General features: G+C 49.2%; 1 protein-coding gene across 1 annotated transcript; it reads right to left on the bottom strand.

The window, feature by feature from the left end:
* Positions 1 to 217: 217 nt before the first annotated feature.
* Positions 218 to 415, bottom strand: MYMX (myomixer, myoblast fusion factor). The gene has a single exon (XM_038760740.1). The coding sequence runs from the start codon at positions 413 to 415 to the stop codon at positions 218 to 220; it is 198 nt and encodes a 65-aa protein (XP_038616668.1).
* Between the last annotated feature and the right edge of the window lie 11193 nt (positions 416 to 11608).

Raw genomic sequence — 11608 nt, 5'->3', positions numbered from 1 at the left:
CCTCAACCCCATAAGGTCAATCGTGAGTTGGATGACTGCACACAGTAAGCGCTCAATAAATACGATCGATTGATTGATTGATTGATTGATTGGAAAAGAGGCCTCCAGCGCCTGGTCTTGGCCCATCCTCTGTGGTGTCCCTTCCCTCCGGCCTCCGTGTCCTCTTCCCCAGGCCGGGGCCCGCGGCGGCCATCTCCACCGGCCCCCCGGGACCTCCCTAAGCGTCTGGGGGGCGGCGCAGGTTGAGGGCGAAGACCAGGCAGCTGAGCAGCGCCCGGCGGGTGTCCTCCGACCTCAGGCGGCGGGCGAGGCGGCGGGCAAGGGGCAGGAGACGTTGGCGGGCGAGGCGGGCGGCGGGCAGCAGAAGGCGGGACAACAGGGTGCGCAGCAGCAGCGGGAGCAGCGGGGCTGGCATGGCGACCGCAGGGTGGGCCGGGGCTGGGGGCCGCCACCTGCGGGGAGACCCCTTATTATTCCTTCATTCCATCGTATTTAATCAATCAATCAATCAATCAATCAATCGTATTTATTGAGCGCTTACTATGTGCAGAGCACTGTACTAAGCGCTTGGGAAGTACAAATTGGCAACACATAGAGACAGTCCCTACCCAACAGTGGGCTCACAGTCTAAAAGGGGGAGACAGAGAACAAAACCAAACATACCAACAAAATAAAATAGGATAGAAATGTACAAGTAAAATAAATAAATAAATAGAGTAATAAATATGTGCAACCATATATACATATATACAGGTGCTGTGGGGCAGGGAAGGAGGTAAGATGGGGGGATGGAGGGGGGACGAGGGGGAGAGGAAGGAAGGGGCTCAGTCTGGGAAGGCCTCCTGGAGGAGGTGAGCTCTCAGCAGGGCCTTGAAGGGAGGACGAGAGCTAGCTTGGCGGAGGGGCAGAGGGAGGGCATTCCAGGCTCGGGGGATGACGTGGGCCGGGGGTCGATGGCGGGACAGGCGAGAACGAGGTACGGTGAGGAGATTAGCGGTGGAGGAGCGGAGGGTGCGGGCTGGGCAGTAGAAGGAGAGAAGGGAGTTGAGGTAGGAGGGGGCGAGGTGGTGGACAGCCTTGAAGCCCTTTAGTGAGCGCTTCCCCTGTGCAGAGCACTGGACTGAGCGCTTGGGAAGTCCAAGTTGGCAACATGATGATGATGATGGTATTTGTTAGTGCAAAGCACTGGGGAGGTTACAAGGTGATCAGGTTGTCCCGGGGGGGCTCACAGTCTTCATCCCTATTTTACAGATGAGGGAACGGAGGCACAGAGAAGTGAAGTGACTTGCCCAAAGTCCCACAGCTGACAGTTGGCAGAGCTGGGATTTGAACCCATGACTTCTGACTCCCAAGCCCGGGCTCTTTCCACTGAGCCACGCTGAGACGGGTCCCTACCCAACAGCGGGCTCACAGTCTAGAAGGGGGAGACTGGTTCCCCTGGTTCCCCACAGCACCTGTATATATGTTTGTACGTATTTATTACTCTGTTTATTTATTTATTTTACTTGTACATCTTTATTCTATCTATTTTATTCTGTTAATATGTTTTGTTTTGTTCTCTGTCTCCCCCTTCTAGACTGTGAGCCCGCTGTTGGGTAGGGACCGTCTCTAGATGTTGCCAACTTGGACTTCCCAAGCGCTTAGTACAGTGCTCTGCACACAGTAAGCGCTCAATAAATACCACTGAATGAAATACGATTGAATGATAGACCCCATTGATTTATTGGTGTTTAGCTTGCCCTTTTTTAATAATGGCATTTATTATATATATGTATATATGTTTGTACATATTTATTACTCTATTAATTTATTTTACTTGTACACGTTTATTCTATTTATTTTATTTTGTTAATATGTTTTGTTTTGTTGTCTGTCTCCCCCTTCTAGACCGTGAGCCCGCTGTTGGGTAGGGACCGTCTCTAGATGTTGCCAATTTGGACTTCCCAAGCGCTTAGTACAGTGCTCTGCACACAGTAAGCGCTCGATAGATACAATTGAATGAATGAATATGTTGCCTACTTGGACTTCCCAAGCGCTTAGTACAGTGCTCTGCACACAGTAAGCGCTCAATAAATACCATTGAATGAATGAAATACGATTGAATGATAGACCCCCATTGACTTATTGGTGTTTAGCTTGCCCTTATTTTATAATGGCATTTATTATATATACGTATCTATGTTTGTACATATTTATTACTCTATTTTACTTGTACATATTTATTCTATTTATTTTATTTTGTTAATATGTTTTGTTTTGTTGTCTGTCTCCCCCTTCTAGACTGTGAGCCCGCTGTTGGGTAGGGACCGTCTCTATATGTTGCCAACTCGGACTTCCCAAGCGCTTAGTACAGTGCTCTGCACACAGTAAGCGCTCAATAAATACGATTGAATGAATGAATGAGTGAACTATGTACAAAGCACTGTTCTAAGCGCTTCCTCCTGGCTCCCAACCCCGAGTTCATAGAAGCAGCATAGTCTAGTGGCTAGAGCACTGGGAGTCAGAAGGATCTGGGTTCTAATCCTGACTTTGCCACTTGTCTGCTGAGTGGACTTGGGTAAGTCATTTTACACCTCTGTGCCTCAGTTACCTCGTCTGCAAAATGGGGATGAAGACTGTGAGCCCCGTGTGGGACAGAGACTGTGTCCAACCCGATTTATGTTGCCAACTTGTACTTCCCAAGCGCTTAGTACAGTGCTCTGCACACAGTAAGTGCTCAGTAAATACGATTGAATGAATGAATGAATGAATTTGCTTGTATCCACCCCAGCACTTAGTAGAGTGCGTGGCACTTGGTAAGCGCTTAATAAGCTCTTAGTCCAGTGCTGTGCACACAGTAGTGCTTAGTACAGTGCTCTGCACACAGTAAGTGCTCAATAAATATGATTGAATGAATGAATTAATACGACTGAATGAATGATTTACCATTATTATTATTATTATTATTCCCCACCATTGACAGTGGTTTCCTCAGCACTTCTGACCCTGGCTCCCCAGGGCCTAACTCTAGCTCCCCTCTCCCGCCCCGACCCCTTAGCGCGGCTCAGTGGAAAGAGCCCGGGCTTTGGAGTCAGAGGTCATGGGTTCAAATCCCGGCTCCGCCAACTGTCAGCTGGGTGACTTTGGGCAAGCCACTTCACTTCTCTGGGCCTCAGTTACCCCATCTGTCAAATGAGGATTAAAACCGTGAGCCCCCCGTGGGACAACCTGATCACCCCGTAACCTCCCCAGCGCTTAGAACAGTGCTTTGCAGAGAGTAAGCGCTTAACGGATACCATTATTTTTCTTCTTTTTCTGCTCCCAGGAGCCCCAGGCCTGCTCTGGCCCCTCCAGACCTCCCAACGCCCCCCATCCCAGCCTTGTCTCCCAGCCTTGTCTCCACTCACCAGGCTGGTTGGCCTTCTCTCGCTCACTCCAGTCTCTCAGGCCGGATGGGCACGGCCGCTTCCTGGATGGCGGCTGGACTTTCTCTGCGGGAACGCAGAGGGGTCAGGGTGGGAGGATGGAGGGGTGCAGGGGAGCAGCTGGGCGACCAGCTGCCCGGGACAGTTGGGTGGGAGCTGAGGGGAGGGAGAAGGCAGCTGGGTCGGCTCCCATTTCATAGCCAAAGATGGCATAGCTGGGGAGGGGATCCCCTCTCTACCCTTACCCTGCCCGCTTTACCCCAGGAACCTCGAGGAGGTCAAACAGTCAAAAAATACCCAAGTACGTTCACTCCCTCTCCTTTTCTTTCTCTCCCTCTCCACTTTCTCTCTCCCTCCCAGTCCATCTTTCTCAGCGTGGCTCAGTGGAAAGAGCCCCGGCTTTGGAGTCAGAGGTCAGGGCTTCGAATCCCGGCTCCGCCACTTGTCAGCTGTGGGACTTTGGGCAAGTCTCTTCGCTTCTCTGGGCCTCAGTTACCTCATCTGGAAAATGGGGATTGATTAAGACTGTGAGCCCCCCGTGGGGCAACCTGATCACCTTGTAACCTCCCCAGTGCTTAGAACAGTGCTTTGCACATAGTAAGCGCTTAATAAATGCCATCATTTTTTTCATCCTCCTCACTTTCTCTCCCTCACCCTTATTTCTTTCTCCCTCATTTTCTTTCGCTTCTTCACTTCCTCTCCCTCATCCTTCTCTCTTCCTCCCTTTTAACTGTGAGCCCATTGTTGGGTAGGGACCGTCCCTATGTGTTGCCAACTTGTACTTCCCAAGCGCTTAGTACAGTGCTCTGCATACAGTAAGCACTCAATAAATACGATTGAATGAATAATGAATGAATCTTTCTCTTCCTTACTTTCTCTCTCCCTCCTTTTCTTTCTCCTCCTCTCCTTATTCTGTCCCTTTTTTTCTTCATCCTCTCTTCCTCCCTCTCTCTCCCTCATCCTTTCTCCCTTCCACTTTCTCTCCTTCCTTTTCTTTCTCCTCTCCTTACTTTCTCTCTCTCCCTTTCTCCTTCATCCTTTCTCGTCCTCCCTTTCTTTCCCTCTTCCTTTCCTTCTTTCCCTCTTCCTTTATCCCCTCTCTTCCTCCCTTTCTCTCTCCCTCTTCCTTCCTCTTTCCCTCTTCCTTTATCCCTCTCTCTTCCCCCCTTTCTCTCTCCCTCTTCCTTCCTTCTTTCCCTCCCTCTTCCTTTATCCATCCCTCTTCTACCCTTTCTCCCTCTTCCTCTTTCCCTCCCTCTTCCTTTATCCTTCGCTCTTCCTCCCTTTCTCTCTCTCTTCTGTTCTCTTTCTCCCCTTTCTCCTTTTCTTTTTATGGTATTTGTTAAGCATTTACTATGTATCAAACACTGTTTTAAACATTGGGGTAGATATAAGTTAATTAGGTTGGACACAGTCCCTGTTCCACAGGGGCCTCACAGTCTACGTACAAGGGAGAACAGGAGAACTGAGGCACAGAGAAGTAAAGTGACTTGCCCAACGGGTTTAAAAATTTGGCAGCGTTGAGCTAGAACCCAAGTCCTCTGACTCTCTGGCCCACGCACTATCCATTAGGTCACACTGCTTCTCTCTTCTTCCCTTTTGTTTTTCTTTCTCTCCCCTCTCTCTCTTTCTCTTCCTCCCTCATTCCTTTCCTGACTCCCTCCCTTCAAATCCTGGCTCCACCACTTAGCTGTGTAACTTTGGGCAAGTCACTTCACTTCTCTATGCCTCAGTTACCTCATCTGTAAAATGGGGTTGAAGACTGTGAGCCCCCCATGGGACAACCTGATCACCTCGTAGCCTCTCCCCAGCACTTAGAACAGTGCTTTGCATGGAGTAAGCGCTTAATAAATGCCATCATTATTATCATTATTATATACGCACACAGACACTGAGCCACAATCACTTGAAGATACACATACAGACACACACCGCCCCACAAAGAGAAACATTCACACACATTCTCGTGCAACTACACACCTCTTGACACACGCCACTGACCCCAGTCATAACAAAACCCCACAAACTCACAGTGAAACACATCACCCCATCCTGTGTCCCTGATCCTCAGGACTCTGTCTCAGCCTCTTTTTATTTTCAGTGAGTTTTTTTGTGGTATTTGCCAAGTGCCTACTATGGTTCAGACACTGTCCTAAACACTGGGGTAGATTCATTCATTCATTCAATCATATTTATTGAGCACTTACTGTGTGCAGAGCACTGTACTAAGCGCTTGGGAAGTACAAGTTGGCAACATAATATGAGCAAATCAGACTGGACACAGTCCACGTCCCACTTCGGGCTCACAGTCTTAGTTCCTATTTTACAGATGGGGGAACTGAGGCACAGAGAAGTTAAATGACTTGCTCAAGGTCACACGGCAAAGAAGTGGCGGAGCTGGGATTAGAACGAATCTACCCCAGCGTTTAGGACAGTGTCTGAACCGTGGTATGCACTTGGCAAATACCACAAAAAACAACTCACTGAAAATAAAAAGAGGCTGAGACAGAGTCCCGAGGATCAGGGACACAGGCTGGGGTGATGTGTTTCACTGTGAGTTTGTGGGTTTTTGTTATGACTGGGGTCAGTGGTGTGTGTCAAGAGGTGTGTGGTTGCATGAGAATGTGTGTGAATGTTTCTCTTTGTGAGGCGGTGTGTGTCTGTATGTGTATCTTCAAGTGATTGTGGCTCAGTGTCTGTGTGTGTATATAATAATGATAATAATAATGGCATTTATTAAGCGCTTACTCTGTGCAATTAGAACCCAAGTTAGAACCCAGTGGTTAGAGCACGGGGCTGGGAGTCAGAAGGACCTGGGTTCTAATCCCGGCTCTGCCTCCTGTCTATGGTGGCTCAATGGAAAGAGCCCGGGCTTTGGAGTCAGAGGTCACGGGTTCAAATCCCAGCTCCGCCAGTTGTCATCTCTGTGACTTTGGGCCAGTCACTTAACTTCTCTGGGCCTCAGTTCCCTCATCTGTAAAATGGGGATGAAGACTGTGAGCCCCCCGTGGGACAACCTGATCACCTTGTAACCTCCCCAGCGCTTAGAACAGTGCTTTACACATAGTGAGTGCTTAATAAATGCCATCATTATTATTATTATTATGGTGTGACTTTGGAAAGTAGGGATTCTCATCTGTAAAATGGGGATTAAGACTGTGAGCCCCACGTGGGACAACTTGATCACCTTGTATTCCCCCCAGCGCTTAGAACAGTGCTTTGTACATAGCAAGCGCTTAACAAATGCCATTATTATTATTATTATTATTATTATTATTCACTTCTCCAGGCCTCAGTTCCCTCATCTGCAAAGTGGGGATTAAGACTCTAAACCTTTGCACATAGTAAGCGCTTAATAAATGCCATTGTTATTATTATTATGTGGGACAGGGACTGTGTCCAACCCGATTATCTTGTATCTACCCCACCGCTTAGACCAGTGCCTGGCACATAGTAAGCGTTTAACAAATACCACAATTATTACTATTATTACCACTTAACCCAGGTTTGCGCGTGGAATGACTCTTGAAGGATATAGTCCACCGACTTCCAGGCAGGCAAGTCCTCTTGGCAATAAATACGATTGAATGAATGAATGAATGAATGAATGAATGAATGAATGAATCCCGGCTCTGCCAGTTGTCAGCTGGGTGACACCCATATATATGTATATATGTTTGTACATATTTATTACTCTATTTATTTATTTGTTTTGCTTGTACATATCTATTCTATTTATTTTATTTTGTTAGTATGTTTGGTTTTGTCTCCCCCTTGTAGACTGTGAGCCCACTGTTGGGTAGGGACTGTCTCTATATGTTGCCAATTTGTACTTCCCAAGCGCTTAATACAGTGCTCTGCACACAGGAAGCGCTCCATAAATACGATTGATGATGATGATGACTTTGGGCAACTCACTTCGCTTCTCTAGGCCTCAGTTCCCTCATCTGTCAAATGGGGACTAAGACCGTGAGCCCCCCGTGGGACAACCCGATCTCCTTGTAACCTCCCCAGTGCTTAGAACGGTGCTTTGCATATAGTAAGCGCTTAATAAATGCCATCATTCATTCATTCAGCTAGATTCATTCATTCAATCGTATTTATTGAGCGCTTACTGTGTGCAGAGCACTGGATTATTGGAAAGTACAATTTGGCAACAATTTGGATCTTCCCCAGCCCCCTCCAACTCTGCAGTATGTTTGGTTTTGTTCTCCGTCTCCCCCTTTTAGACTGTGAGCCCACTGTTGGGTGGGGACTGTCTCTATATGTTGCCAATTTGTACTTCCCAAGCGCTTAGTACAGTGCTCTGCACATAGTAAGCGCTCAATAAATACGATTGATGATGATGATGATGATGCAGCCTGAGTCCCCAGGCTCCTCTACCCACCCCCCCAGCCCCCGGCGGACCCCCAGGAGAGATGGGGGGGGGAATCCCAGTAGTCGAACAGCTGAACCTCAGCCCCCCTAACCCCCACCTGGCCCTGGAGTGACATCCTTCCCTCTCCCAGCCTCTACTCCAAACCCGGGGGGAACAGTTGTCCAGGCCTTGCTGGGAGGGTCAGCTGCTGTCAGGGAAAGAAGGCCCGCATTGTTCTGGGTTGACGGGGAGGGACGTGGGCTCTTGAAACTATTCAGCCCCTCCTGGACCAGCGCTTAGAACAGTGCTTTGCACATAGTAAGCGCTTAATAAATGCCATCATCATCATGTGGGGGGAGGCTGGCCTCTCTACGGACAAAGGGCGGCACATCCCAGCTCAGGACCCCCTAGTATTCACGCTGCTCTGAGAAGCAGGGAGGCTCAGTGGACAGAGCCCGGGCTTGGGAGTCAGAGGTCATGGGTTCTAATCCGGGCTGTCTGCTGTGGGACCTGGGGCGAGTCACTTCACTTCTCTGAGCCTTAGTCACCTCATCTGTAAAATGGAGATTAAGACTGTGAGCCCCATGTGGGACAATGTGATCACCTTGTATCCCCCCCCCCAGCGCTTAGAACAGTGCTTTGCACATAGTAAGCGCTTAACAAATGCCATCATTATTATTATTATTATTATTACTAGGGGGCAGGAAACAAGAACACACCTTAGGGGTGTGGGCGAGAGCGTGGTGTGAGCTGGCTAAGTTCTTCCCCCATGCCCCCAACTCGTAGTTACTGAGAATTTACCGTGTGCAGAGCATTGTACTAAGTGCTTGGGAGAGGACAACATAACAATATAACAACAATAGAACGAACAAACGAATGGATCTAATCCCATTAGATTCTAATCTAATAAATAAATAAATAAATAAATAAAGTAGAGTAAATAAACTGTACTAAGCGCTGGGGTGGATTCAAGCAAACTGGGGATTTATCCCACACGGGCTCACAGTCATAGTCTTCTCTCCCCAGGCCTCCAGCCCCTGCTCCTCTCCACTCCCACAAATCTCTCCTAATTCTGGAATTCTGTCTGCCCTATTTGGGATCTGCTCCCAAACAGAGAGTTTGTATCAAAACGGGAAGCAGCGTGGTCTAGCGGAGGGGACCTTGGTTCTAATCTCCGCTCCGCCACCCGTCCGCTGTGTGACCTTGGGCAAGTCACGTGACTTCTCTTGTGCCTCAGTTCCCTCACCTATGAAACGGGGATTAAGACTGTGAGCCTCACCTGGGACCCTGGACTGTGTCCAACCTGATTATCTTTTTTACAGCCCAGTACAGCGCCTGGCACATAGTAAGCGCTTAACAAATGCCATGAAAAAATACCAAAAACAAGTGGAGTTGACTCAGTGCAGCTGGTTCTCATTCGGGCCTCAAGCTGGGCACGGGGCTTTGGAGTCGGAGGTCACGGGTTCAAATCCCAGCTCTGCCAATTGTCAGCTGTGTGACTTTGGGCAAGTCACTTCACTTCTCTGGGCCTCAGTTACCTCATCTGAAAAATGGGGATTAAGACTGTGAGCCCCCGTGGGACAACCTGATCACCTTGTAACCTCCCCAGCACTTAGAACAGTGCTTTGCACATAGTAAGTGCTTAATAAATGCCATTATTATTATTATTATTATCTCCCCCAGATCCAGAGGCGGGGAAAGGATGGGGATTGAAGCAGCTTGGCTCAGTGGGAAGGGCACGGGCTTTGGAGTCACAGGTCATGGGTTCAAATCCCGGCTCCGCCAACTGTCGGGTGACTTTGGGCAAGTCACTTCACTGGGCCTCAGTTACCTCATCTGTAAAATGAGGATTAAAACTGCGAGCCCCCGTGTGGGACAACCAGATCACCTTGTAACCTCCCCAGCGCTTAGAACAGTGCTTTGCACATAGTAAGCGCTTAACAAATACCATTATTATTATTATTATTATTATTGGGGAAGCTGGAGGATGTGGGGAGAAGTCAGGAACTCCATCACCATCATCACCCAAATGTCAAGGGGGGTGGGGGTTACCAAGAAAAAAACCCTTGCTCTTCATCTGGCCCCCAGCTAAGTGAAACTCCTGAACCCAAGCCCCTGGTCCCTCTCTGGGCCCAGGGGCAGCTGCGGAGGGACCCAGAGTTGTGAGGGGAGGGTGGCAGGAGGTTTTGTTAGCAGCTGGGCTTGTGCGGAGCCCACAACTGACACTGTGCAATGGCAGGATCGTCCACGGGATTTGCGGCTCCTTCTGCAGGCCCTGGACGCCCCCCTCCAGAAGACCGGACCCTCCCCTCCAGGCTGCCACTCCCAGGCCTCCTCCTTGAGGGAACGGGCTTCCCTGGGCAGCCGTGGCGGGAAGGCCGCAGGGAAAGCGTGAGAGGGCCAGGATCATCATCATCAATCGTATTTACTGAGCGCTTACTGTGTGCAGAGCACTGTACTAAGCGCTTGGGAAGTCCAAGTTGGCAACATATCGAGACGGTCCCTACCCAAGGCTCACAGTGTAAAAGGGGGGGAGACAGAGGATGCAGGATTGGGGCTGCCCGGAGCGCTGCTGGGAGGAGCGGAAGGAGACAGCCCCAATCATGTCAACAAAGGCAGGTCTCTGGGGGAGTCCCATTTTAGCATGGCACGGCTGCTTCCTTTAATCCCTCCCCCAACCCGCTGATGCTCCCTGCAAGAGAGAAGCAGCATTACCTAGTCGAAAGAACCCAGCACTGGGAGTCAGGGGATCTCCAACTGCCTGCTGTTTGTCCTTGGGCAAGCCACTTTTCTGGGCCTCGGTTTCCTTAGGTGTAAAAACGGGAATAAGACATCTGTTCTCCCTCAATCAATCGTATTTATTGAGCGCTTACTATGTGCAGAGCACTGTACTAAGCACTTGGGAAGTGACTGTGACTTTGACTGTGAGCCCCATGTGGGACAGGACCTGAGTCTGAGCTGATTGAAGTCCATCCACCCACTGCTTGGCATGGAGTAAGCGCTTAACAAATCCCACTATTAATATGGCTATTATTAGTAATTTTTATGGTATTGAGCCCTATGCGCTGACCACTTTTGTAAGTAAGGCGCAACTTTGAATCTGTGAGCCCATTGTTGGGTAGGGACCGTCTCTCTGTGTTGCCGACTTGTACTTCCCAAGCGCTTAGCACAGTGCTCTGCACCCAGTAAGCGCTCGATAAATACGATCGAATGAATTAGGTCAGAAACAGTGCCTGCCCCGCATGGGGCTTACGGTTTAAATAGGAATGAGAATAGGTATTTAATGCTATTTAATTCCCATTTTACAACGGAGGAAACTGAGGCCCACAGAACTGAAGTGATGTGCCCAAGGTCCCACCGCAAGAAATTGGCAGAACTGGGATTAGAACCCAGGTGCTCCGGCTCCCAGGCCCGGGCTCTCGGCTACTAGAGGCCACGCTGCTTCTCATTAACCTCCAAGGCTAATGACTCTTAGCACAGTGCTCTGCACACAGTAAGCGCTCGATAAATACGATCGAATGAACGAATGAATTAGGTCAGAAACAGTGCCTGCCCCGCATGGGGCTTATGGTTTAAATAGGAATGAGAATAGGTATTTAATGCTATTTAATTCCCATTTTACAACGGAGGAAACTGAGGCCCAGAGAACTGAATTGATGTGCCCAAGGTCCCACCGCAAGAAATTGGCAGAACTGGGATTAGAACCCAGGTGCTCCGGCTCCCGGGCCCGGGCTTTAGGCTACTAGAGGCCACGCTGCTTCTCATTAACCTCCAAGGCTAATGACTCTTAGCACAGTGCTCTGCACACAGTAAGCGCTCGATAAATACGATCGAATGAATGAATGAA

This window comes from Tachyglossus aculeatus, chromosome 19 (genome assembly GCF_015852505.1).
Source record: "Tachyglossus aculeatus isolate mTacAcu1 chromosome 19, mTacAcu1.pri, whole genome shotgun sequence".
In the NCBI taxonomy this organism is placed as follows: Eukaryota; Metazoa; Chordata; class Mammalia; order Monotremata; family Tachyglossidae; genus Tachyglossus; species Tachyglossus aculeatus.
Note: the sequence above shows the minus strand (reverse complement) of the source record. Positions and strands in the feature narration are given on the sequence as shown.

Bases quoted from the DNA above. Each gene is read 5' to 3' on its own strand.
- MYMX (XM_038760740.1), bottom strand. From the start codon at position 415: ATGCCAGCCCCGCTGCTCCCGCTGCTGCTGCGCACCCTGTTGTCCCGC.